The sequence below is a fragment of the Lagopus muta genome, chromosome Z, assembly GCF_023343835.1.
Source record: "Lagopus muta isolate bLagMut1 chromosome Z, bLagMut1 primary, whole genome shotgun sequence".
In the NCBI taxonomy this organism is placed as follows: domain Eukaryota; kingdom Metazoa; phylum Chordata; class Aves; order Galliformes; family Phasianidae; genus Lagopus; species Lagopus muta.
Genome location: NC_064472.1, coordinates 27,958,281 through 27,985,464, shown reverse-complemented (window position 1 = coordinate 27,985,464; position 27,184 = coordinate 27,958,281). Strand labels below are relative to the sequence as shown.

General features: G+C 41.6%; 2 protein-coding genes across 3 annotated transcripts; one reads left to right on the top strand and one right to left on the bottom strand.

Moving 5' to 3' along the window:
* Window positions 1-1,952: 1,952 nt before the first annotated feature.
* Window positions 1,953-12,343, top strand: AK3 (adenylate kinase 3). Its single transcript, XM_048930961.1, has 5 exons — window positions 1,953-2,172; window positions 5,284-5,403; window positions 7,806-7,978; window positions 10,647-10,765; window positions 12,051-12,343. The coding sequence occupies exons 1-5, from the start codon at window positions 2,025-2,027 to the stop codon at window positions 12,172-12,174; spliced, it is 684 nt and encodes a 227-aa protein (XP_048786918.1). The 5' UTR covers window positions 1,953-2,024; the 3' UTR covers window positions 12,175-12,343.
* A 3,657-nt stretch (window positions 12,344-16,000) lies between these two features.
* Window positions 16,001-25,144, bottom strand: CDC37L1 (cell division cycle 37 like 1, HSP90 cochaperone). Of its 2 annotated transcripts, none has more exons than XM_048930960.1 (7): window positions 24,961-25,144; window positions 23,390-23,671; window positions 22,594-22,684; window positions 18,367-18,482; window positions 17,937-18,059; window positions 17,198-17,353; window positions 16,001-16,134 (listed from the first exon to the last, which is right to left on the bottom strand). In XM_048930960.1, the coding sequence occupies exons 1-7, from the start codon at window positions 25,054-25,056 to the stop codon at window positions 16,033-16,035; spliced, it is 966 nt and encodes a 321-aa protein (XP_048786917.1). In that variant the 5' UTR covers window positions 25,057-25,144; the 3' UTR covers window positions 16,001-16,032. The 2 variants fall into 2 exon arrangements, with proteins under 2 accessions (XP_048786917.1, XP_048786916.1); XM_048930959.1 differs by lacking the exon at window positions 24,961-25,144 and adding an exon at window positions 24,612-24,730.
* Window positions 25,145-27,184: the final 2,040 nt, after the last annotated feature.

Sequence of the window (27,184 nt, the reverse complement as noted above, 5' to 3'; positions counted from 1 at the left end):
ACTTGGTAATGTAGTTACCCCTGTGTTGTTTTGCAACACAGATTATAGATTATATGCTAGTGAGACTCTGTATGTGAAGTGCCTCTCAATCCACCTCCATCCGCTCTTTCTTTGCTTATGCTTTCTGAAATCTAGACATTTTTAAGTGGTTTTTGATGGTGTGATTGTTTTAGCTGTCCGCTGTGCCTTTTCTTTGAACTGTCCAGTAGCACCTGCAGGGAAGTTGATCTTCAGGCTCCTTCATTAACACATAGGTAAGTTATTTCCATTTTTTATACGTAGTGACTTTGGAAATAAGGTTTAGTGATCTCACTGACAAATCTAGTGTTTGTTGTCTCTTTATTTCATACAATAACTTCCCTTTCCCCAAAAATTTGTATTAGAAACACTCAAAACTTGTCTACCTTTCATAATTTTATGCGAAATGTTTAACTGCAAAAAATAGCATGGCTTCTAACATCTACATTACAAAATTGTGTTTCAGCCTGTGCATACAACTACTGCTTTGGCAGACTGAGATGTTTCCCAGGGAACTCTCATAAAGCTTTGAATGTTTCACACTTTCTGTCCTGCTGCATTGTAGAATAAAGAGAGGTAATAACAGGTTTGGATATGGGGCTTACTGCATGCTTATACTTCTAAGTGCTCAGCCAGTGTTTTCATACTTTAACATTAAGGCTATCATCTTGTTTACTAGACAGTTTTTTGGGCTTTGCTCATACTGTTGCTGAATACCACATGCCCATCTGGAGGTTTTTCTGTTGCCATTTCAGAAGACTTCTTGCAAACACTGCAATTAAACAAGGTTGTAAAAAGGAAAGCTGGATTTTATTAAAGTGCATTTTGTCTTTGGTTCTGTTTTCTGTGACATTGGTTTTCACTGCTGCTCTCCATGCTCATGGTGGTGGAGATCTAGTAATCAGCCTTTCCATAATCTTTATCAGGAAGGCTTATTCTTGCTGCAGATGTGACAGTGAACATTCAGCTATTGGTACAATGTTCTGTTTTAGTGAAAATGCTGCGTACTGCTGAGAATCACTGAATTGTATTGGTGGGAAGAAGCCTCTGGATGTCGTTGGAACAACAGTGCTCAAATGAGGACCAATTGGCGGCAGAATACATTCAACTATTAACTATATAATACATTCAACTATTACATTAAACAAAGCTCAGCCCCAGCTTTTTAAAAATGTGGCTACTTGCTATCATACTGTTGGAGCAGCCTTATGAAGACCAGCAAGAGCAGAGCTGCTGAATGAGGTTGGGTTAGCCAGGAGCTGAGGTGACCACAGCACAACCTTATGGCACCTGAGCAGAAGAGTGAGGTAGTGATAACAGCAGTATGTGTCAACAGTCCAGTGATCACTAGGTGACAGTCAGATAATTAGCCATGTTCAAGGCTAATCTGGGAAATTTGAACTGTGCAAGGTAAGGGTTGGGAAGAGGTACTCATATGGTCAGGACAGGGGCCAGGGGCTTGGTGAGGGAGAGCTGTGGTGGTTCTCCTGAAGCTTGGGCAGGCTGAGGGAGGTGCTGGAAGGGGAGCTAGGAGGGAGGGGAGGAGGGCTGATGCTCTCATAAGCTCTTGGTAAGTATGAATGTGGTGCATTTGGGTAATAAGAAGCATCAGTGCTTGTAATTCCTTAATGTGGTTGCTTTTTAGGGGTAGCAGTAGGAGGGAGAGGGAGAAGTTACTTTGACATAATGCTTAAGGGCTGTCTGATGCTTCTCGTTTTAATGCGGCTTGCTTGGGTATCAGTATTTTGGCGGTTATTTTGTGTGCTGTAAAGATCATTCCCTTCTCTCCCCCGTGCTGACAGCTCCTTCACCGGCAGAGCTGTCACCGGCACTCCGCGGCCTCCTGCCACCCTCAGCCCAGCACCGGGACGAGGCACCGCCCGGGGGTAGGCGGCGCCGCTGCAGGCCGCTCTCCCTCTCGCTCCGGTCCGCCCCCCCCGGGCCTAGGCCGCGGGACCTGCGCGCGGCAGCCGCGGCGACGAGCGGGGTCCGGCGGCCGCTGCGGGATGGCGCCGCCGCCGCTGCTGCGCGCCGTCATCATGGGCCCGCCGGGCTCCGGCAAGGGCACGATCTCGGCGCGGATCATCAAGCACTTCGGCATGAAGCACCTCTCTAGCGGAGATATGCTGAGGGACAACATGCAGAAGAAGACAGGTGAGCGGCGGGGGGTGGCTCCGCCGCCAGCCCCGGGCCCTCCCAGAGCACGCGGGAAACGGAAAGCTCTGCACCGGTCTCCTTGCCGCTTACGTTTCCTGGAGCTCCACACGAGGCCTGTCCCAGGGGCTGTGAGGCCGCGGAGTTCCTCGTAGTTCCTCCGTCGGAAGTGTTTGTCCCGAAATGGGCAGACGTGTGTGCAGTGGGGGTGTTCCGAAAAGGAGTGGCAAAGTTTTCAGGCTGTTTGCCTTAATCTGATTTACCTTGTTGTCCTGTCTTGATCTCTGGCTCTCTTCCAGTGCAACTCTTCTTTTTTTTTTTTTTTTTAATTACTGATGACAGGTTACCCTCTGGCTTGCAGATCTGCTTTTATTCATGGTGGGGCTGAAAATCTTGCAGGAACCACTTGTGGCTGCTTGTGGTAAAGTGAGGGTGTTGGTGCCAGCACCTGGAAGAACTTGTGAAGGACCACCTACCTTTGCAGCAGCAAAGCAGTATCATGGTTACGTACCTGTTGGTATTGGTTTTGAAAATTTGTGAACATCCTTGAAAATGAAAAAATGATCTGTTACTATGAAATCAGCTGGTTTTGATTTCCACATATCTTCACACAAACCATGTTCGCTTTGTAAGAGTAATGGCCTTAGCTCGGTTGACTGACCTCACTGCGTTTGGTATCTCCGAGTTAAACATTTGCTAGGAGCACCACCTCTGCATGCATATCTGAACACATCCAGACTTTTGTGTGATTGTAGAGTCAGAATAAGTTCTCTCAGAGACTCACAAAACAAAAATTGTTACTGCTATGAACCTTCAGGTTAAGTAAGATCCAGTGAGAATGGAAGACTTCCCAAAAGAGAAAGAAAATACACTGTTTATGAAATAGATTAGTTTTGTGCCCATTGAAAGTGTTGCACCTTGGAAGCAAGATCAAAGAATGTAAACAGAGTCAAGCTGAGGAGTGTATGAGAAGAATAAATACCCACTGATTGATTTGACAAGGGAGTTTTGGAGCAATGGAAAGAAAAGTGATTCAGCAAAAATGATCTCAGAAGTGTGGACAGATTAAAGGATCTGAAGGAGAGTGGAAACGTGCAAATTTGTTGTGAGAGATCAGTGAACGATGTAGCAGGTGTTGAAATTCACTCAGAGTTAGCTAACAGAACTTAAAGGAATTGACTATGGAGTTTTCCATTCATGACTTATTGCACATGAAGCTCTGTTTTAATTTTATTAAAAGTAAGCCACTATTTGCAGAAACAGTCTCCGAATGTCTGAGGTGAATATTGAGGTAGTGAGAGTGGGTAGGATGCTGAAAGGGCTAAGCTGGAATGAGAGGCACTTCAAAGAGCCTGGACGAATGTAGCTGAGGGAAGGAGGAAAAGAGCTTTGGTAATAATGGAGTCTTGCAGTGCTTAGTTCTTTAGGAACTGTAAAGCTAAATTGGATAGCTAAAAATTTGGAAAATTAAATATAATTACCAGTTGCTGTATGGAGCTATTTTTAGCACTTGCTGTCTCTTGAAAGCAATCTCTGTTGAAAAGTCCTTTTTGAGCATGAGTGTCCTTAGCAGTTTGCAGTTATTGCCATGTTCTGCTATGTCAGAGAGTGGAGAGTTGGTGACAGTCTCTACAGTGCTTAGCAGCCTGCAGTCTGAATGTGGCTGAAGCTTGTTTGCTGTATGCAGTTAAGACAAGCCAATTTTCTGAAAAAATTTTAGCAGAAATACCATTTTTTTGTCTTGACAGGAAGTACCACGTGTGGTACAAAGGGGTGTGGTTTAGTGGGGAAATATTGGTGGTAGGGATTGGACAGGATGATCTTGGAGGTATTTTCCAACCTTGTTGATTCTATGATTCCATGATTATTTTTTCCTCCTGCAATAGTTGGCTCTAGAAGATGAGGGGCTTGCAGTTACAGGCTGTGTTTCCTCTTCCACAGTTCAAATAATAAGACGTGTCTGCCTTATAACTTGCCATATGCTTCACCTGTCTGCGCCCAACAGCTCACCTGTCTTTACAAAGAGTGTTGGTATTACCATTTTCCACCAGGTTTGCATTGCATGTACTCTTAGATCATTGTGGCTTGAGCATGAATCTAACAGATTTGGGCATCAAGTGCATATTCAATTGTACACTGTACAGCTTTCAATACTGCATCAGGCGATGGGGCTGGCATTTTTTACTGCTTCCTGCTGGAAGTGGTCTTACTGTGTATCAGTAATGTCAGTCCATCCCATCCTCTTGTTTAGCTTACTAGATCTGAATTGTCCATTAATAAACACATAAGCAAATCCACGATAAAACAAAACAACTTAGGTGCTATTTGAGGTGACTTATTAAATTAGCTATTTGCTTTATAAACTAAGGCCACAAAGACTTTGTGCTCAGAGTAGAGCTCAGGCAAATGGAATTCTTCCTGGCTGTTCCCATGACTTAGATGACCTGCAGCATGACAATGCATGTGATATCAGAGTGTGATATCTGGATCTGTGATGTGTAAAGGGCATCTTAGCAAGCTGGTGGGCTAAGCAACTGGTATTAAAGGGTAGTCAGCGTCACGGGAAAGTACTAGTGGATGTGCACTCCTATAAATAGTTTACAACATCTATAAACATCTTGTAACTCTGGTAATCATAAAAACTTGTTCTGGCATGTGTGCCTCATTGTGTGCTGCTCTCTTAAATACTTGTGGAGTTTCCATTTATAGAGAAGTCATAGAATAATAACTAGACATTAAACTGTGAAAATAAATTCCTCAGCAGGAAATCTGAGGGCTGGCGTCATTTCGGAGCTTGGATGTTTAATGTTTCTTTATTCTTGTTTTGAGGACTCGTCCTGGTTTTTGGAACTTATCTTTCAAATACTCAGCAGTAAAATTATTTTTGGGCTGTGGGGTTAGAAGTAAACTGAATGCCTCTGTTGCTATTTGTGGAGCCACAGTCCAAACAAATTAATCTGATACATTTGCAAAATCAGATCCCAGTGTCTGGTTAATAACTTTACTGATCTGTGCCGTCCTGATCAAAGCCAAGTGTTTACAGGGTTGTTGGCATTTTTTTAGTTGCTGGAGGTCACAGGTACTGGCACATGACTACTCTTACTTTCACAGAAGTTGGAATCCTTGCCAAGTCCTACATTGATCAAGGAAGGCTTATTCCAGATGACGTCATGACACGGCTGATGCTGAATGAGCTAAAAGGTCTAGATCGATACAACTGGCTGCTGGATGGTAAGTTACCATATCGGATATTACTATGTAAGGAGAGGAAATACGCACTAGAAAGCGTGGTTTGTTTGATTCACTAGTGGATACCTAACCTTTGGCACCACCCTCGAGGCACGGTATTTTACAGTGTATGTTGCCAGCTTCTGCTGAAACATTTGGCAGCTCCAGTTTCTTCAGCTGCAAAGTGCACAGGATGCATGCTGCTTTCAGAGTGTTAAAGGGACATTAAGTTATGTTGAAAAGGCCCTTTTACTGAAAAATAACATTTCAAAACTGGTAATTCTATTAATTCTTATTTCCCCTCCAATAACAGAGGCTTCTTTTAAAATATGGATTGAGAAGTGTTTTTTTAAACAGTCCTTGGAGTGTGGAACACTTGAAGAAAGGGTTGAAGTAGTTATGTAAATAGAAAAGTAGGCAAGCATGTGAAACAGCAGTAAGTGCCATGTGTAATAAATCACTGACAAAACCAGTGCTCAGGAATAAATCATTGTTCTTAAAGACCTCCTTTAGACCAAATTGCATGTGGATTCTTCAGTGTAAGCTTATAGCTTCAGCATTCACACTTGGGAGAAAATACGTTTTTTCCACAGTATCATGGACTGATGGGTTCTTGCTACCCCAGCCCCTGGGAGTACAGTTGGTTGTGCATCACAAAGATAGGGTCTAGTGTGGATGTATGTGTTTTCACATTCTGACCACAACTTGTCTCAGTAGATAAAACTGAAAAGTTTCTGATGTGGCCTTTTGTTTAGAGGGAGTGAAACATCCATACTGCTCGGTGTTAGTAATAAACAGAAGACCAGGGAAAATGTGTACTCTCTCTGGAAGGAAACAGAAGACCTGTTAAGTTCCCCCTGACTGGTAAAAGGGAAACTCCATCCTGTAGTGCTTTATTATACTTCTTCAGTGCCATGAACCTTCGATTTTTACCTCAAAGGCGCTGTGAAGAGCTCCTCAACAACACATGAAGCATGCAAACTAAGCAGGAGGAGTTGGAAACCGTCGTGCAGTTAGAAAACTATGATGTAATTGCTGGCATGGAAACGCGATGGGATGAATCGCACAACTTGAACACTATAATTGAGGGCTACATGCTTTTCAGAAAAAACACGCAGGGAATAGTGGGGGAATTGCCCTTTATGTTATGAAATTGAGATTGTGCAGAGCTATTTCTGAGAAACAGCCACGATCAGGTTGAGAGCTTGTGGGTTAAAATTAGGGATTAGACCAATAAAGGGCATCTTGTGCCTATGGGTTTATAATAGGCTACCTGATCAAAGGGAGCCTGTTGATGAGGCCTTCTTGCTTCAACTACAAGAAGCATTGTGGTTGCAGGCTCTTATCCTCATGGGGTATTTGAATCACTGGAATGCCTGCTAGGAAAACAACATGGAGGCCTGCAAGCAATCCAGAAGGCTCCTGTAGCCTGCTGGAAACAAATTTCTGGTTCAGACATTAGGCTGTCTGACCAACCAGGGGAGAAATGCTAATAGATCCACCAGTGGAAATGACATCATTAAAGAGGTTAAGACTGGAGGCAGCCTGGTATGTAGTCACTGGGCCTGGGTTGAGCTCATGATCTCAAGGAATATGGGCCTAGCAAGAAGCAAGGTCAGGATCCTGAACTTGAGAAGAGTGAACTTCCATCTGTTTGATTAACTATGAGATTCCCTGGGAAGCTGTCGTTAAGGACAAAGGAACAGAGTAGAGCTTGCGCATATTTAAGGAGAGCACAGAATCACAGTACAAGAGATCTCCATCTCCCAGCACACCCAGTCAAATGGGAGAGGCAGGAAACTAGCATGGCTGAGTGGAGAGTTACTGGTCAAACTGAGGGATAAGAATATACATAAGAAATGTACAGGTAATGGAAGTAGGCACAGAGCCTGGAAAGAATAAAAGGATGCTGTCTGGACATGCAGAAATAGGATCAACAAAGTCAAGGCCTCAGTGTGCTCACAGTCTCTGGTAGATATATTGTTTTTAATGCAAAGGGAGAAAATAAGAAAATAAGAGCAGTCCCGAGTGTTTGTAGATTGTTCTGTTCCTCTTAGAATGAGCTGCCTATGGCTTTTATTGTTCAAAATATGCATATTGTGGTGTTTTTTTTTTTGTGAGTAAATTGGTGCATAGTACATATGAATATGGGGTATTTTTGCTTGTTTGTTACACTTCTGGGAAGATGCCTATATGAACTGAGGAAAAGGAAGCTGGAAGACATTCAACAATAGTGCCGTGAAACTGAAAAATCTGCTGAAAAAGTTATCAGAAAAATCTGATGTCTCTTTAGCCTTTACAGCATGATAATACACATTTTCTATCTGACCAGCAGTTTCTCTACTATTGAAATCCAGCAAATTCTCATAACTCTGGATACTTATGGAGTTATTTCCTTCATAAAGGTTTCCCTAGAACAGTTGCTCAGGCACAAGCCCTGGATAAAGAGTGTCAAATAGACACTGTGATTGACCTAGATGTACCATTTGAAACTATAAAATGTCGTCTCACTGCACGTTGGATCCACCCTAGTAGTGGCAGAGTCTACAACCTTGAATTCAGTCCCCCCAAAGTGCAGGTAAGCAATACACATATTGATTCTAGTGCTAAATAAATGTTGCCCTGCATTTGGAATTGTAGTGAAATATTGATGTACATTATTGCAAAATACAGTAGTTCAGAAGAAAAAGATTTGTTTTGTCTCTTTAGAGCACAGAAACTCTCTGCTAACACACTGCCTCTTGGAGAATGCCCAGGTAGAAGCTTAAGCTCATGGGCAATTTGCTTGCCCTCTGCAGAATGAAACACCATGATGCCAGCTCCTCATACTGTTTCATAAGCTCGTATTATTCACTGATTCATGTGAGCTGGGTGTCATCTTAGCCTGCTTTGCAGTTATTAACTGTGCAGTCTGAAATGCCATTTCCCATCCTCTAGAGGACTCATTCTTTGTATCCAGGGTGTGCATTAAGTAATGTACCAGTCACAGATATCCACTTGATACTTTTCCTGATTAATTACCATTTAATCAGGGTATTTTTAGAGGGGCAGTTGTTATATTGCCATATTGCAAAATTAGATATAGGAACTTGGTAGTATGAGAAGCTTCTCAACAGAACAAAAAGCTTAAAGCTTGAGGTGTTGTAAAACAAGAACAGTAAGCTAATAATATAATGGATATACATCATTACCCTAAAATTTTTTAAGTACTCAGTTCTGTATCATTCTTAACTCTAAATAACTTACCTGTTGCAGCATCCCATTTTACCCGGAAGTTCTATTAAGTTGCATCACAACTATAGCAGGCTTTGTATTTTTGAGGTTACAGTGTTGCAGGAAAAGAATCCAGTGAAATACCAGGTAAATGCTTAAAGTGAGCAATTGCAAACATTAAGTATAGTTTAAAACTGGAATTTAAATTATGGTTACTTTTAATTGCAGAAGAACATAGACAAGCAGCAACAGAGCATTACCAGACATAGCAGAGGGGTTCCAGCCATAAAAGCTCTACTATGCACTCCACTCTACCTATCACGTAATTAGTGAAGGAAGCGTATCACAACACATTAAAGTAGTTTGTGGAATGACACTGAACAGGTGCAATGCGGTTGTCTGTGTTGTCTGGTAGCTCTGAAAAAATTTCAGCTGCCTAATTGCTCATCTGTACAATCAATGAATGCACAGATGTTATAGTTATGAGATGTACCAGTGCTTGGCTATGTAGTTATTGCACCAAAGCAGAAAAGATAAGATGCTTACCTGTATCCTGGGCTCACTTGTGAAACTCCAGCAGAGATCCTTCCCCACTGGTAGCCAGCTCTTAAATGGGTCTTGGAGAAGTGGAGCCAGGCTCCGCCCCTTCCGGCAGCACAACTGAACTGCCTTCGCCTGTGCTGCCATGGCTGACCCAGTGCTCGCCTCAGCTGATCAATCAGAGGTTCAGGCCGTGATTCAGCAGTTCCCATACACTCATCAAAACTAAAAGACTGTGGCTTCAGAGTTCATACAAAACTGCAGTCCTGATACTTAGCAGGTGCAACTAAGGCACTATTATGGTTGCCTTCACAGATGTTAGATAGAAACCCCTGAATATTTTAAATTATTGTATAATATAAAGAAGGTAAGTTTGACCATGTAATCTCTAATATCTCTAATATCAGACATGTTCTGGAACAAGTTTTCTTCATGCCTTCATAAACAGAGCAGCTTATTCAACACTGACATTTATCATTGGTTCTTGAAACTGCCAAAAAACAAGCAGGAAGAAGGAACATTTCTGTTGTCTAATAAACTTTGTACTTAAAAGATAACTAGTATTTCCACTTCAGATGTCAGATTAAACTTGCCTTTTGGAACAAATGAAAATAATTGAGGGTTTAATTAGTATGTAAGAAGGAACAGAGAGTCCCCTATGTCTGTATGGTGTGTTACTCTGTAACTAAGTGCACAACTCAGTGCAGCTAAGGAGATGCATTTAAAGCTACTAGTTAATTCTTAACGAGGTTCCTGTATCTTCCACTGTGCCAGTGACTGATGATTTCCTTGGCTGTTGCTTGTTTCAAGACTTAAAAGCACACTAACCACTTCAAGCCCTTCGCGAGACTGGTCTGAAAAGTGTAGAAGAGTAGGAATTGTCACATAGTAAGCCCATGCCTCTGCTTACTGAACTGTAGAATTGTTTCTGTTGGCTTCCATGTTATATTTTGCTGTCATATTTATCTGTTGCTAAACATTAAGTCTTCTGCAGTGTGACTTAAAAAGATCGTGAATTCCATTCTCCATTTTGCTGTCATCAAACTAAGGTCAAATTAGCTTCTTGCTTGCTTGCCCTTATGCATGAACATATTACCAACCACCTTCCTCTTCCTCTTAAATCCAAAACTCAGTATCACATGAGCTTCTGTGAAGCAAATTAACTCTGTCCCAGCCAAAACCATATCAGAAGGCTCTGTCTACATGTTTCAATATTCAGCAAATGTTCCAGAGACCTAATCAGTAAAGTAATGATAGCCTCATGTTCTCTGTAAATACTCTGAAAGTATTTTTATAGTAATTGAATATCTTACTTGAAAGTCAACTTCTTATATTCCAGGTAAGATAGAGATGGTAGCTTTTATCTTTATAAGCAGAAACCTACACTTGGACTACCTGAAATCTGATCATAATTTAAATGAAAAAATACACAAACAGAAATATACATTAGTGTTTGCTTTTAACCAACGCATTTGGTTTTAAACTATGATTAGGGCATTGATGACATTACTGGAGAGCCCCTTGTTCAACGAGATGATGATAAGCCAGAGACGGTTACCAAGAGGCTGCAGGCTTACGATGCACAAACAAAACCTGTTCTAGAATACTATCGGTAAGTAGTAAAATAACTATGCTTCTTCCACATTAGCACAGCAAGGAAGAAATCCCTCTAATTATAGAGTTCTTAAAACAGTCAGTGTGGTATGAGTAGCAGTGTATCTTTCACTACCTTTTTAAGAAATAGAAATAGTACAATCAGTATGATTTTGACTGTTGCATGAAACTTTCTGATGATCCAGCTTAGCACAACAGCTTTTCATTGCAGCCGCTTTTAGCTTTACACATAATGCTAGGCATTATTCAGTGAATTATATTAGAGATCTGAGTGATGTAGGTCTATTTAGTAGGGTAACAGAGACAGTGCCTTTCTTGGAAACCTTCACAGTATTTTTAATTTCTGCATGTGTAGAAGTCCTTGTAATACAACAGGGGGTCAAGAAACTGATAAATAGAAAAGTTGTTAATGAGAATTTAGAGGTGTCTGTTCTAAGAATAGGATTGTTACATACAAAGCTAACAACACACTTAGAACAACGAGCTGTTTGAGAATAATACCATTTGCACTGTGGAAGAGTAGAACTGTATGTAGTCTCTCTTTATGGTAAGCTGGTCTGCTCTGCTTTGTTTAAATTGCTTTATTTATGTTAGTAATAAAAAGGTTAATACTTGATCACTGTATAGAGATTTGTCATCTTACCTCACCTACAGTAAACACACTAGACTTCTTTTAAGAACATCCTGAAATAACTGTCCCTTCCTCTATCTCTTTGTATCTACCATCTCTTTGTATCTACCACCCTTTATTATGCTCTAGGAAAACTACTTAATAGAAAACTAGGAGCTTTATCTTTTGGATTGGTTCAGTTTTAGAAAAATAGCTGTTTTCAATCTAGAATTTTTTTTTCCTGACTAGTAACTTTCTGAAGTTTACAAGCTTGTAAATAGGCCTAATGACACACTGCAGATAAGACTAGCTACTAGAGTTCCAAACATTCTGTATGTGCCTGGTTTGATTTTCGAGATCTGATTCTAAAATGCAGATATAGGATGTGCTGTATGGCTTGACTGCTTCTTAAGTTTTACCTCTAATAAGTTTTATTAATTGTTCTGTAGACAACTACCAGCTTTTTGAACTGATGTGGCCAATAGTATACTGTCTGAAGAACACACTAATGCATGTAGACCTGCATTCCCAATGTTCTGGTTGCTCTTGGCATTAAATCACATACACATTAGTACACTTTGGCCAGGGCAATCTTAAAGCGAGGCAGGGATCCTGGAAGGATGAGGCAATTTGACTTTTATAATACTTTTTTCTTTTTTCTTTTTTTCCTCAGGGAAAAAGGGCTGTTGAAATCCTTCTCTGGAACAGAAACTAATAAAATCTGGCCACATATCTATGCTTTCCTCCAAACCAAGTTGCCGGATGTGAGCCAGAAAGACACTGCCACTCCCAGGTGAAATTAGGTCTAACTTCTGCTCACTGGTCATAGCACACACACGATTACACAAGATTCAGCAATCAATAATTACTCTTAAGTAGTGTACCAGACTGATCAATAATTGAAGTCTACTGTTGTCCCTAAATTACATTATGATAAAACTATGTCTTCTCTGGTTCTCTCTTCAACACTGTATTTGTTTTTAATTTTAAAATATGCCTGATTTTCATAATATAGTAATTGACTTTAACAAAAGCAGATACTCTTGTGTCTCTGTTAATCAGAAAATAATCGTGTTTGGTAATAATAGTGAAGGAGATACGTTTCAGAATATAGCATACAGAGGATTTTTGCTGATTTAATCATTCACTAACTGCAGTGTGAAGCAGTGACAAAAGGTATGGAAGGAAGTTTCTTGAATGCTTGACTTGTGGCCTCCCAGAAGCTGTGAGGGACTGTGGCTGCAGGAAGCACTTTCAACCCCAAACTGGCACAGGACAGTTTGGGTTGGAAGGGATCTTTTAGCAGTCATTTAGTTCAAGCTCTCTAACACGTAAGGACATGTTTCATTTTATCAGGCTGCTGAAAGCTCTGCTCATTCTGACTTTGAACACAGCTTCCTTGGCAACTTCTTTCAGTTGCTCAGCCTTTGTGGGGGGAAAAAAATAAAAATTATATACAGTGGTAGCTTAATCACATAAAATGATAACATTCCTTAGCTTTACTGGTTTTGCTGGGCTTAAGTTACCCTTGAGACTTAGTGGATGATTTGCCCTATTGCTGTGGTTCTATTTCTGCCTTTGGCTATATTATTGGCATGAAAAATTTTGAATGACTTACAAATTCATTTGGTAAAGCCTCTGTCTTTGAGCAGCTGTGCAAAGCTTCACTAGTAAAAAGAAAGCAGACACTGAGTAGTTAGTGTAATTTTGTAAGCCTGTAGAGATACACTGGTCAAAATTGCCTATCTTTCCCTTTGTCTTTCAAAAAGCTGCTCTTCCCAAATGCCTGTGATAAGATTTCCCTTTGTCAAATTAGTTTCTTTAATGGAGCAAATTTTAATTTAGCAAGCATAGTTTTAATGACTTCATACTGCTAATTCATGTCTCTGACCAGCTCTTTTGTTAATTTATTCACTAAGTAACTGGATGCACAAACCTCTATATACTATGCTTTTAACAGTCCAGATAATGCAGATGTTGCTATTCTTCAGTGGATTTTTTTTTAATGTTCACCAGTCTGAGTTTCAAGAAGGGTAAGCAAAACCTGAGGATGAAACAACTCTGTCTAAGCACTGTCTGAGGTAGCCGCCTTGTCTTGCTAATGCAGGTCTGTCTCCTTTTGCATTGACTTATTAACTGCAGAGCTGTCATACCTTGGTCTGTGTATTCATGTACAGCTTTACTATTGTCAATACTGAGCAAGTCTTGAAGAAGATGGGTGCTGTAGAGTTTGTAAAACCTTCTCATTACATTTCTGCTTATTTCTACAAAAAGAAACCATGCTTGCTTTCTTGCCCTCCATATGGTTTGAGACCTTCCCCCCACAAGTCAAGAAATTTTAATTACACATAAAAAAATAACTTTCAGTGTATCACAGGTTGGTAAATAAATGTGGCTCTACTGCTAGTAGTAGCAATTACAAATCACTGTGCACTATACATTGTCCTTGTAACACATGTATGTAGCAAGAATTTAGTTAAGGAACAATCTGAAGCTGCTAGTTTCCCTTAATTATTAACTTAGGAGGCAGTGTTCACTTTTTCTACTCTGGAGCAACTGTCAAATTAATATGCTTTATATATAATTTCCATCTGTGACAGATCTCCTTTATCCTCAGTTTGTCAGCAAAGAAACTGGTAGGGAACAAACACTAGGTACAGGAAAAGGTACCGCCAGTTGAGCTGAAGTTCTCGTTTCTGCCACTGCAATTACACTAATTATGCAGTATATACTGTAAACTTAAGACTTGCTCTATTTTCAGCCCACAGCTGCAAACAAGTCTCAATAGCTTTAACCTGAATCTGTCTGAATCAACTGTAAGTATACTGGCAAAGCTACTAGGAGTCTAGATACTTTCCCAACCTTACAATGAAATCAATACTGTTAAAGTACCTGGAAACCTATAGCACTGTTTGAAATGTAAGCTATTTTCATTGGCATATTTGAACTACAGTATAGATTTTTATATGTAGAACTGCTAAAGCAGTAGTAAAGCAGGATAGGATTCTTTACTGCAGAGGTTCTGTGGGACATCTTAAAACAGGGTTTAGATTTCTAGCTCCTAAAACAAACCATTTAATAAATTTTCACTTTAACTGCTTAAGCTGACCATTTTGTTAACTCACTTTAGTACCATATGAATTACCTTTGAAACTCTGAAAGATGTTATCATGACATAGCTTTAAATATGAAGACTGCTCTGAAAGTAATGCCTACTACTTTATTATGTTGCACTTATTATGTTGGTGGTGGTATGACAATAGAAGTTGAACCTCCCCACCAGTATTCCATTACATTTTGTTGCTGTGTGACAAACGGCAGCAGAGGGGCAGTCTGACAGTCTGACAGAATGGCATCTGACATGGAAGTGCATATGAAGCAAAGGTGTGTCACTGAATTCCTCCACAAAAAAAAAAAAAAAAAAGAAAAGAAAAAAAAAAGAAAAAAAAAAGAAAAAAAAAAGAAAAAAAAAAGAAAAAAAAAGAAAAAAAAAGAAAAAAAAAGAAAAAAAAGAAAAAAAAGAAAAAAAAAGAAAAAAAAGAAAAAAAAGAAAAAAAAAAGCTGCACCCACTGATATTCATCAACACTTGCTAAACATTTATGGAGCTCAAACAGTGAATGCAAATACAGCGAGGCAGTGAGAGGCACTTTTCAGCTATGCTAACTGTGAGTCACCTTCAATGGTACTGATTTTTAAAAGGACTACGTGCAGGCTAGTGAAAATACAAAGTACATGGTGGAGACTGTGTTGAAAAAATAGTGTTCCAATAGCTATTTTGTGGCTAACAATGTGTTCTTTCAAATAGTGTTATTATGCTCTTTTATCTATTGCAGTTTCCACAGAAGTAAGTATGAGGCATTACTTTCGGAGCAACCTATATATTTTCCTAGCCCTTGTACATAAAGTTCCCCCTGTCCCTTCATCAAATACTTCTCTCCATGCAGCGCCTTGGCTTTAAAAAAATAGTTTAAGTTTTTTCAGAAAAAGGAGAATCAGAACCTGAGGGCATACAGCTTGGCACTCATACATAGACAAGTGTTGATTATGTTTTAGGACAAAACCAAGTTTTAATGAAGCACAATGTGACATTTAAATCCCCTTTGTAGAGGTAGAAACCCAGTGTTTTAACCTAATCCATCCAGATATGAAATACTGATACCAGATATTGATTTATTGCTATTAGTGATAACCGAATTTGAGAGCTTATAATGTGAACAAGGTAGCGTAAATACAGTTGTGATCTCCAATTCAGAGTAAGACATCCACATCTGTAATAAGACAATAGCAGATTCTAACAAGAATCTACTGCTTCTTGTAAACATTGTATTTGTGCAGATTCTTTTATCATACTTTGATTTCTAACGTTATGAAAGGCAAGGTTAGTAGCAGAAAACACATCCAGTTTCACATTCAGCAATATGAGAACCCTGCTCTTCAAGGACAACCAAAAACCTAGCAGCACATTTTTCAAACAATATTACAAGTTCTTCTGAATTTCCCGCCCCCCCGCTCAACCCACCCCCCAACAAAAAACAACAACAAATCTGACACCAAAAATAAAGTGCAGTACCCAGAAAAATAAGTGTCAAGAAAATAGCCATGTTCTTTCCTTTGTTAAGAAAAAAAAAGGTACTTGGCCTCAGTCTTAACAATGCTATACTGTGTCCATCATTTTGGATTCTTCTTCATCTCTTTGTATCACAGAGTTTAAACTGCAGACATTTGTATTTATGGAACCTTGTAGATCACCTGTGTTCTGCAACAGATGAAAAATCGACAGCTTAATTCTCCACAACCACAGGGAGAAAGGAGAACTTCTAGTTTGAAGACAGACTCTTCATATTGCCTACCTTAAGATGAGACAAACATGCAATACTAATAAAATAAGCTTACAAAAATTCATTACCCAATACTACTGCACTGTGTTAAAGTGCCTTTTTTCTTTTTTTAAAATTTAAGTTAGCACAGATTGTGTTTGGTGTATTTCTAGCACTGTAGACTGTACATTAACTAGAATTTAACTATGGAGCTTGTCTGAAAAGTACTTTAATCAAATTAAAACTAAAGCTAAGTAGTTTCAACTATATCTCCTTCTCTAATATCTGATTTTCGAAGATCTTTTCAGTTGCTTCTTCATTCCAGGATATGGCCATCACTAGTAGTCTAACAAAACATGTAAGCAACCTTAACCTTTCTTCTGTGACAACAGGCGATCTTCAGGCTTCACTTAGCTGAAGGATCCTATGAATTGCATTGATTATTTTAACCTAAAAGCCTCTTCCCCTGCTTGTGGTAAGGTGTGAATACAATTCTATCATTGCATCAGCTTTATGATGCAGCATTTCTTTTTCAACAAAAATAGAAAGGTGCTGAACATTTGCTTTTCACCTTCTCCTGATGGAGAATCATAGGATCACCAAGATTGGAAAAGACCTCCAAGATCATCTAGTCCAGCCATCCACCTACCACCAACACTTCTCCACTTCTAATGCCCAACCTGAACCTACCCTGGTGCAACTTGAGGCCATTGCCTCTAGTCCTATAATTAGTTACGCAGAAGAAGAGGCTGACTTCCACCTAGCCACAACCTCCTTTCATGTAGTTGTAGAGAGCTATAAGGTCTCCCCTGATCCTCCTCCAGACAAATTCTAACAGGTGAAAAGAGTATATATATGCCTTGTATATTGATAATACTGGAGGTTATATCCTGAGTGCTCTATTCTAGGAATAATTCTCTTTAATTGCAGAAAGGAAGAACTTCTCAACATAGGAATTAATCCCAATTTGGTTAAGTTCATTTCTAGAAGTAATAAACTTACCTGTGACAAAGATGTCAGCTGTTCTACAAGACTAGGATTGATAGTGGGATTATATAGTAAGATAGCCTGAAAGCTATCTGATTGCGACCAGATTCTTACTCTTGTCTTGAATGCCTCAAGTTCACTTTTAAATGCCTCAAAATAGCCTTCTCCTGTCTGCAAAAAGAAAAAATGAAGTATCCTCATTTCAAACAGATTATCTTATAAATTGCAAACCTTTTGTTTACTGAAAAAGTAATGAATGTCAGCCAAAAAAAAAAAAGAATCATACCTAAATTTTCACTAAGACTAACTGTAGTACTTAAACACAAAAGCAAAGTCATTTATTCATCTAAAGACGTGTAAAAAGAAATCTCATTTTAGCCCTTCTTTTATTAACTTTAGAAAAACAGGTGCCTGTTCTAAAATTCTGGCCAAGAGAAATGCACAAGTTGACTCAGTCTGCAGAACTTCTTAAAGGATTTGACTGAGCTCCTATTAATGTGGTATTAAGACCCATCAGACATGAATAACTGAATACAGTCAACAGCAAACCAGTTTGAGTCTTTCTACATTTGTTCTGCATTTTTAAGATAGGAATTACAGCAAAATATCTATGAAGAACTGCTAATAAAACACGTCCCCATACTACTAAGTGAATAAAATACTCAGCATCTTGCAGCTAGGAAAAAAACTACTCTAAAATACTGGTTCCTTGTAAAATGTTAAGAGTTTCTACTATCATTATACAGTCACTTACTTTGGCTTTTTGGAAAAATAGACGAAAACAGCCTCTTGGATCCACATTGCAGTTTTTGGCAATTTCAATAATAAACTGCATTACTACTGCTTGGTGTGCTACTTGTTCCATCAGAGCTCTTTTCTGGGGAAAAAAAAAAAAGAGAAAAAAGGTTAAAAGTTACAATTTAAATACATTTCCTGTAGCTATGTTTATACAGTTCACCATTAATTTATTTCATTATCTAAAGAGATAAGAACTGAGAGCCACACAAGTAAGGGGACTGTTACTTCACTGAAACTAGACCTAATGCAACAACATTTTATGTAGCTTTTTCCTCCAATTAGAGTAAGCAAGAGGGGAACATTTGAACAGCTAATGAAGTTGGACGACTTTTTCAAAGTGCAAGTGGGAAACTGTATACTTTCAAACAATTTAAAGATCTTCATACCTGTTCAGCTTCTAGATGAAAGCACCATAACATGAGATACTTAGATGTTTCTTCACTTACAAGATATGGGTGGTCAGACAGAAACCTTTGACTATCATCCCATCTTCTCATCATACCTAATTAGAGAAACATAGGTTGAGATACTTGAAACGGATACGTGATACAATGCAGCAAATCAAACAATCTTTTGAATTGGAAGGGACTCTAAAAGGTTATCAAGTCCAACTCCCCTGCAATGAATGGGGACATCTAAATCTAGATCAGGTTGCTCAGAGCCTGCCCAGCCTGGCCTTGAATGTCTCCAGGGATGAGTCTTCCACAGCATCTCTGGGCAACCTGTTCCACTGCTCACCGCCCTATTTTAAAAAACTTCTTATGTCCAATCTAAATGTCCCCTCTTTTAGTTTGAAAGCATTTCCCCTTGTCCTATCACCACAAACCCTGCTACAGAGTCTGCCTCTTTCTTACATCTCCTTTCTAGATACTGAAAGGCTTCTAACAAATCACCTCCAAGCCTTTTCTTCTCCAGGCAGAACAGCTCCAGCTATCTCAACCTGTCCCCATATGGGAGGCATTCCATCCCTTGGATCATTTCTCTGGCCTTTTTCTGGGTGCACTCCAACAGGTCTATGTCTCTCCTGTACTAAGGGTTCCACATCTGGATGCAGTACTCCAGGTTAAGGTCTCACCAGAGCAGAGGAGCAGAATCACTTCCCTCAACCTGCTGGGCACACTTCTTTTGGTGCAACTCAGAATACAGTTGGCTTTCTAGGATGTGAAAGCACATTACTGGCTCAACTCCAGCTTGGCTACTCATGCTCTACCCTTATATCCCACAACTCGTAGAGATTGTGAGCATTACCATGACACAGGTGCAGCACCTTGCATCTGGATTTGTTAAACCTCATGAGGTTCACCTGAGTCCATTGCTTGAGCCTGTCTAGGTCTCTCTGAATGACATGCCATCCCTTGAGCACACTGACTGCACCACACAGCTTGGTATCACCTGCAAACTTTCTGACAGCGCACTCAATCCCACTGTTGATGTAATTGATGAAGATGTTAAAGATCACCAGTCCCAACACTGACCCCTGAAGGACACCACTTGTTACTAGTCTCCCATCATTACATTAAGGTATTGACCACTAGTCTGTGGTCATACCCACCAACATACCCACATACTGTGGGTATGATCTCACAATCAGTTACTTGACCACTGAACAATCCATCCATCATATCTTTCCAGTTTGGAGAAGGATGTTATGGGGAACGTTGTCAAAGGCCTTACTGAAGTCCACACAGATGACAGCAATGGCTCCACATCTATTGATGCAGCTACACCATCGTAAAAAGTAATGAAGTTTATCAGGCATAACGTGCCCTTGGTGAAGCCATGCTGGCTGTCTCATATCACTTCCCTCTCTGCCACATGCCTTAGCATAGCTTCCAGAAGGACCTGTTCCATCATTTTTCCCAGCAATGAGCTGAGACTAACAGGTTGGTAGTTCTCTGGGTCATCTGTTCTACCTTTCTTAAAAATGAATACAACATACAGTTCTTTGCAGACACTGCAGTCTTCACCTAACGGCCATGACTTATCAAATATCATTGAGAGACAGGCTTGGTGACTGTCAGTAAATTCTCTCAGGACTCTGTGAAACATCTTACCAAGACCCATATAGTTACGGATGTTCACGTTTCTCAGTTGGTCATGAAATTGATCTTCATGTACAGTAGGAGGGGCATCACTCCCACAGTTGCCAGCTACTGAACCATCCACACAAGAGCTATGTGTAGAGCACACACTAGTGAAAACTTAGTATTAAGCAAAGTTATTCAGTACGTCAGCTTTCTCCTTGCCTGTTGTTACTAGCCTGCTTTTGTTGCTCACTAGGGAGTGCATGCCCTCCTGGACTTCCCTTTTCTGGTTGATGTACCTATAGAAACCTTTCTTATCCTTCTTTGTGTCCCTTGACAAGTCCAGTTCCAGTTGGGCCTTGGCCTTCCTGATTCCACCCGTACAAAGCCCAGCAGCATCCCTATACTCCCCCCAGGTTAGCTGTCCCTGCTTTCACTGCCTATGCATTTTCTTCTTGCTCTCCAGTTTGACCACCAGGTCTCAGTTCAGCCACACCTGTCTCTTGCCTTCCTTTCCTGACTTGCTACACCTGGGGATTGAGAGCTCTTGTGGCCTAAAGAAAGCTTCCTTAAACACCTGCCATGTCTGCTCTGCTCCCTTGTCCTTAAGGACAGATTCCTAGGGGGTTTTGTTGACTAACTCCCTGAAGAGTTAGAATTTGGCTTTTCTGAAATCAAGCTTGCAGTAAGTCTCAAGTAAGCTACTTGCATTTATACCCCTGTAGAGAATCACAGTTGCATCCCCAAGGATCATTAAGTCCAGCCCTTGGTTACAAGCAGGACTACTCAAAATTCAGACCTTATGTTTGAGAGTGCTACCCAAAGGCTTCTTGAACTCTGGCAGCTTGAGGCTCGGACCACTGCCTTGGGGAATCTGTTTCTGAGCATGCTTTTGGTCAAAGAACCAATTCCCATCTTGAGCCTCCCCAGATGCAACTTCATGCTGTTGTCTGGGAGCTACGGAATCACGGCCTGAATCTCTGATTGATCACCTGAGGCAAGCAATGAGTCAGCCATGGAGAACAGGTGAAGGCAATTCTCATGTGCCACTGGAAGGGGTGGAGCCTTGCACCACCTCTCCTAGACCTATTTAAGAGCTGATTACCAGTGGGGAAGGGTCTCTTCTGGAGATTGCTCCTCTTAGAGTCTTCTCAGCAAGCCCAGGACAAAAGTAAGCCTTCCATTTATTCTTCTTTAGCGTGATAACCTGTTTAGACTAACTTTCTTGTATATTTCTTAATTATAACATCTATATATTCATTTATTATACAGCTGTTCTTCATATATCACTACCAGTCAAATAACTTGCTGCCAAGCAGTACCACATATAGAAGTTTATACTCATCTGTCAGCATATAATTATAACTCTGCTAAATATGGCCTAAACTAATCTTAATTCTGATGAATAAATATCTAAGAGAAACCAATGATGGATATTTCTTTTGGCTTTCTCAGCAGCAGTGATGTTCTACATAAATTCTTTATTACATTAAAGGCAGAGCAGGATTCAGAAAAGGGGCTTAGATTATATGGCTAGTGAAGTCTATGCTACCCCTTGGCAGCAGCAAGCACAGAATGAAGGAAGTAACATACTTTTTCCTAGGGACATAATTATTTTGAATTAAAACAGCATGACTTTGAATTAAAGAGGTAAAAAAACCCCACATTCTGTAGGAAGACAGTTTCTATAATTGCTTAATCTGAATTTAGACAAAGTAACTTTGCCTAACTCTTGATTAGGAAACACAACGGATCCAGTTTGTTCTGCTGAAACTCATAGCAGAGAAGACATCTTCTGATTATGTCATCAGTACACTTAGCAGTCCAGATGTGCATATGGCCACTGCTACTATTTACATACCCATGGCAGTATCATGCCTGAACTGGAGATCCCTAGAAGCCAATTTTGTAAAACTCAGCTCATACAACCAGGTATATTTTGCCAACTCAGTCCAATTCTTGATTGTTCTGAAACTTGACATATGGCTATACTACATAATTGTCTGTAAACAGCCTGCAACAAAAAATGGGAAGTACTTAGCAGGACCACCACAGTTTCAGATTACAAAATGAGCTCTGCTTAGAGGTTCAACAATTACAATGGAACTAAAGTGACACCTAGTGGATAAATACAATTTTAACAAATAAAACTCTGTGCACATACACACAGTATGTTTACAGATGTTTACCTTTAACAATCATTCCCTCTGATGCTTAATAACCACCAGAAAGCCACTTCTTAAAAGGAGACAGCTTCAGACAATCCTAAGCTCACTTCTATACAGGACTTATGTTTCCATGTATATCCCTAACTTCTCCAATGAACAGCAAAAAAAAAAAAAAGTTACTCAGACTTTGGTTTTAAGACCTTAGGCTTAGTTTTTAGTTAATGGTCCTACTGATCACAGGTGTTAACAAGCAGTTTACACCTTATTTCACTTTGAAATGGTTATGTGTCTGATAAAATAAAGCTAGACAGTCTGCTAGTCACATGTTCCATTTGTTAGCACCTGTTCTGTTCCTTAATGAGTAAACCTTCAAGAAGTTCGTAGAGATTTGAACCGGAAAAGTTGGAAAAAGTGCACTTACCAAAGTGTCTAATCTTCTGTTCATGTTTTTTCATAAATGACTCAGCTGCATCTTCATCTTCTGTTTCTTTTCTTTTCTGATTAATAAAACTCTGAGGAAGACAAAGACTGTAACTACTACAAATCTCCATACCTTTTTGCAATACTATTACATGTCATCATGTTACCCTCTAAAGGAAGATTCTAATTTAAGAGTCACATCACATGCTTGAGAAGATTTTCTTTAAAACAAGCATATTGCCTAATAACAGACTTGGAAAGTTTCATCATAGTTCATTAGCCAAAAAAAAGTTCAGAGAAAAGTCAGTACTCAGGAAGGAACACAATGACTTTTGCACAAGAATAACGTACCCTGCAACCCTGACGCAGCTAAATCAGTGAAATTATGAGATATGCTAGATGTTCTTATTTCAAATTAAGTTGTGAAAGCAAAGCAGATATTCTACTTGAAAAGAGTTTTTGCTAAATAACCTATATTGCAGTTGTCAGTATTAAAAGCAAACTGTTTTACATTTGAGAATCTTGCAGAGAAGCAGACTCTTGGTGTGAAGAAGCAATTGTTTGACCCAGTTTGGTAATATATGTACTTTATGGCCACACAAGTTCTGATCTCCACTTCCGGTAAGGAAATGTCATTTAGATGTGTAGCATGAGTGCAGCTTACTCCCTTCCATGAGGCAAAATAAAAGTAAACAAGAAAACATTTAACACGCCTTGTGATTTTGCACTAAAAACTAACAAGTGTGATGAAAAAGGAGGGTAATGTATGTTTTGATGCACAATGAAATAGGCCATACCTTATTAAATACCTCCTTACTAACAAGATCTGTGTTCCATAGGTCCTGTCTTTCCCCTTGGTTTAGTGCTTCTTCTTTTCTTCGCCACTCCTCCTCTCTCCATCTCAGCTCTGCAACTTCAGTCTTTGATTGAGCATGTTCTTGATCGTAGGATTCTGCATTATGCAGTGCTAAGCTACCAAGTTTTTGCTGGGCTTCTGCAAGATTCCATGTGCATTCTACAGAGTGCTTCACAAACTCTTTCTCTTTTTGGCAGGCTAATTCGATCTCTTGGCTATAGGTCTGTGAGGAAAATCAGACATGCTCTTTATGGAGGGAAAACCAACAAGTTCACAAATTGTATAGGAGCAGACAGGCTTAAATGCTAAAGATAAGGCTGATCTGGAAGGCAACTCAGAAGCAGCATTCTATCTGCAGGAGTGATTAAGTGTGGCTTAGTACAGGTGGGATTTTAGGATGACACTTCTTCCTCCAGCTATATTAATTTTATAAGTGTATTAGCAAAATCTTGAATCGAGTACTGCTATCAGTAATATTTATACAATCTGAAGACTATTTCTGACACAGTTGAAAGGTTCTCCTGTGATCTCCCTCTGGCTGGAATGCTAGCAACAGACAACTAAGAGAACCCTTGGATAAATACTTTGAACACACACTTCTTAGAAGTATCAGTTTTGTGATGTAAGATAACAACAGTAAAGTAACTGCCTGCATTCCAATGCGGAGTAGTTCAACAGATGTCCAACATCTTTCTTTGAACTGACAACTGAAAACAATGCAAGTTATGAAGTGGCAGAGGCCCAATGCAAGCATACTCTTTTTGATCAAATCTATCAAAGATACTGTGACTCGTAGCTAGGAGAGAATGACCTCTTCAGCACCAGCACTTACATTGCTTCCAGATGTGTGCTGGAAGTTTCTGCTCAGAAATCCAGGAGTGCTGGGAGTACACCCCCACTGTGCCTTCCCACCCCTCTCCACACATCCCTCAGCTCTCGGGGGCCACCTCATAAAGCCTGTGCTATGAAAATGTCTGACTCAGAGACAAGAAGGCCAATGCAAACTGAAAGCATACGGGGGGGAGTCTCTTCTGCCTCAAAGTTCTGTGCCAACTCTCTGGAGCGTTTCCCTTCTCAGAGATGAAAACCTCGCTGTTTGGAGGACTCGGTAACGGCTGCTACGTGTGATGTAGGCTGATGACACACGAACGCATAGAACTCACGGCAATGAACTTATGGAGGCCGGCTTGCAGAAAAGCACACAGGCCACACACCCGGCGTTCAGACACTGACGAGGGCATCGCTCCGGAGCGGCTCTCCCCGCGCCACTTACCAGACATGAAACTGGCCGGCCGCCAGCCCCCACCCTCCACCGGGTCGCTCCGGCCCCAGGCGGTCCCGCCCGCCCCGCCCCACGGCGCGCCCCCCCCCCGCCTTCGCGGCCGCCTCCCCCCGACAGGCCAGAGCCGGGCGGGGCGGCGGGGCCGGCGGCGCTAAAGCGCCCCGCGACGGCCGGGGAATTGCGCCACCATGGGCTGCGGCGGTGTGCGACGCCGGCACCTCGGTGCGTACCTGCAGGCGCTGTCGGGAGCCCGGAGACAGCTCCCGCTGCTCGTCCTCTTCCACCGCGGCGCTGCCGTCCCGGTACCGCGGGAGCCACAGCGCCATTCTGGCTGCGGGAATCGCCGATGGTCGCCCCCGGCCGTTCGATAGCTCACCGGAAGCGAGGCCGCGCACCACTTCCGGCAATAGCTAGCGGGCGGCAGGGATACCGCCGCTCAGCGCCCGCCCCCGCGGTCAGTGGGCGGAGCTTTCCGCGAGGCGCGCCGCACCGCTCCGCACCGACGGGGCGATCGGCCGGCAGCGGCGCGCGGGAATGGCAGGAGTCGGCTGCCTGTAACCCCGCGTAGTGCTGCGCGTCTGCTCTCGTGGTTCCCCGTTGTTGGGGGGGGGAAGAAAGGGAGAGCACCGGAACGCGGTCGCTGTGGCGATGCGGTGGGGCGGGCGTCTCGCCGAGCGCCGCCGTCAGGGGTGGTCTGCGAGCTCAGATCCGCGCGGTGAGGCCGGGTTACCGTGCCCGATCCGCAGCCCCGCGGTGCCCTCCGGTGAGAGCGCGGGGTGTCTGCAGGTCGCGTGCGAAACGCTACAGCAAAACTGTGTGGGTACGAGCGGGCGTTCCCTGAAAGCGCCGTGTGCGTATGTTCGCGGGTGGCTCCGAAAGTGATGCCTCCTTTGTTTCCACAGAAATTGGAGCCGATACAAAGAGCGCGATAGCTCTATTTGGTAGAGCACGTTCTGAGCTAATGTTTTTCACTGTTTTTCAACGTCGTCGCCACCATTACCTGCATTTTCACCAGCAGTGAGTGAGAGCCTCCACGACTTGTAAAAATCTAGACTGGTAGAGGTGGGTTATTGTTGCTGTCAGCACTCCTGAGATGCACCACCACTGCTTCCCTGTGCTCACATCCCCATAAGAGTCAGTGGGCATCTGTGAATGTCTGTCAACGGGTGCCATTTTCTTTTTCCACATGGAGGAATTCAGTGTCTGTCAATGGGTGCATTTTTTTTCCACATGGAGGAATTCAGTGACATACCTTTGCTTCGTACACTCTTCCACATCATACAACACCATTCTGTCAGACTGCCCCTCTGCAGCCATCCATTGCACAGCAACAAAATGTAAGGAATATTGGCAGGAAGGCTCACTTCTGCCGTAACACCAACATCCACCTCTGACATCTTGGGCCAGCATAATAAAATAAGTTGCATTACTTTTGGAGAAGCCCTTGTAGACATACAGACATATAGACTCTACTGACATGAGTGGTGCATGTTCAGTTCTTGGAGCTCCTGGAAGATCTCAGTTTTTTAAACAGCTTGGTTCTCACCTGGAATCTGGGAGGTAACAAAAAATAAGTTTGCACCTTGACAGTAAAGATCCAAGCTGGCCTTGAACACCCCCAGGGATGGGACATCCGCAGCCTCTCTGGAAGCCTGTACCAGTGCCTCACCACCCTTTTAAAAAATACCCCCTAACATCCACTCTAAATCTCTTCTTCTGTTTTAGTTTAGCTGTTTCCCCTTGTCCTATCACTATACGAGTGTGTAAGATTTCGGTCTCCCTCCTCATTTGTAGGCTCCTTTTAAGTATTGGAAGGCAAGGCCACAGTGAAGTATTCACTGAGCCTTCTTTTTTCCAGACTGAAGAGACCATCTCCCTCAGCCTGTTTGGTCGTCTTCATGGTACTCCTCTATTCCTGATTCAATAGCTTCATGTCCTTGTCCCGAGGGCTCAGTCCCTGGACGCAGTACTGCAGGTAGAGCCTCAAGAGGATAGAACAGAGAGGGGCAATTACCTCCCGCGCTCTGCTAGCTGTCCCTTTTTTTGAAAACCTCCAGAGATGATGACTCCACCACTTCCTGGGCAGCCTGTTCCAAGGGGCTTCCACTCTCTCTTCCTAATTCCTAAAATTCTTCCTAATATCTAAACTGAACCTCTCTTGGTGTAACTTGAAGCCATTACCTCTTTTCCTGTCACTATCCATCTGGGAGAAGAGGCCTTAGTCCCACCCTAGCACAACCTTCTGTCAAGCAGTTGTGGAGAACAGTAAGTTCTCCCCTGAGCCTTCTCTTCTCCAGACTAAACAATACCAGTTTATTCAGTTGCTCCTTGTAAGACTTGTGCTCCAAATCCCTCACCAACTTCACTGTTCTTCTCTGATGTGTTCCAGGGCCTCAGTGTCTGTCTGGTTAGAGAGGGGCCCAAAACTGAGCACGGTACTCAAAGTGTGGCCTC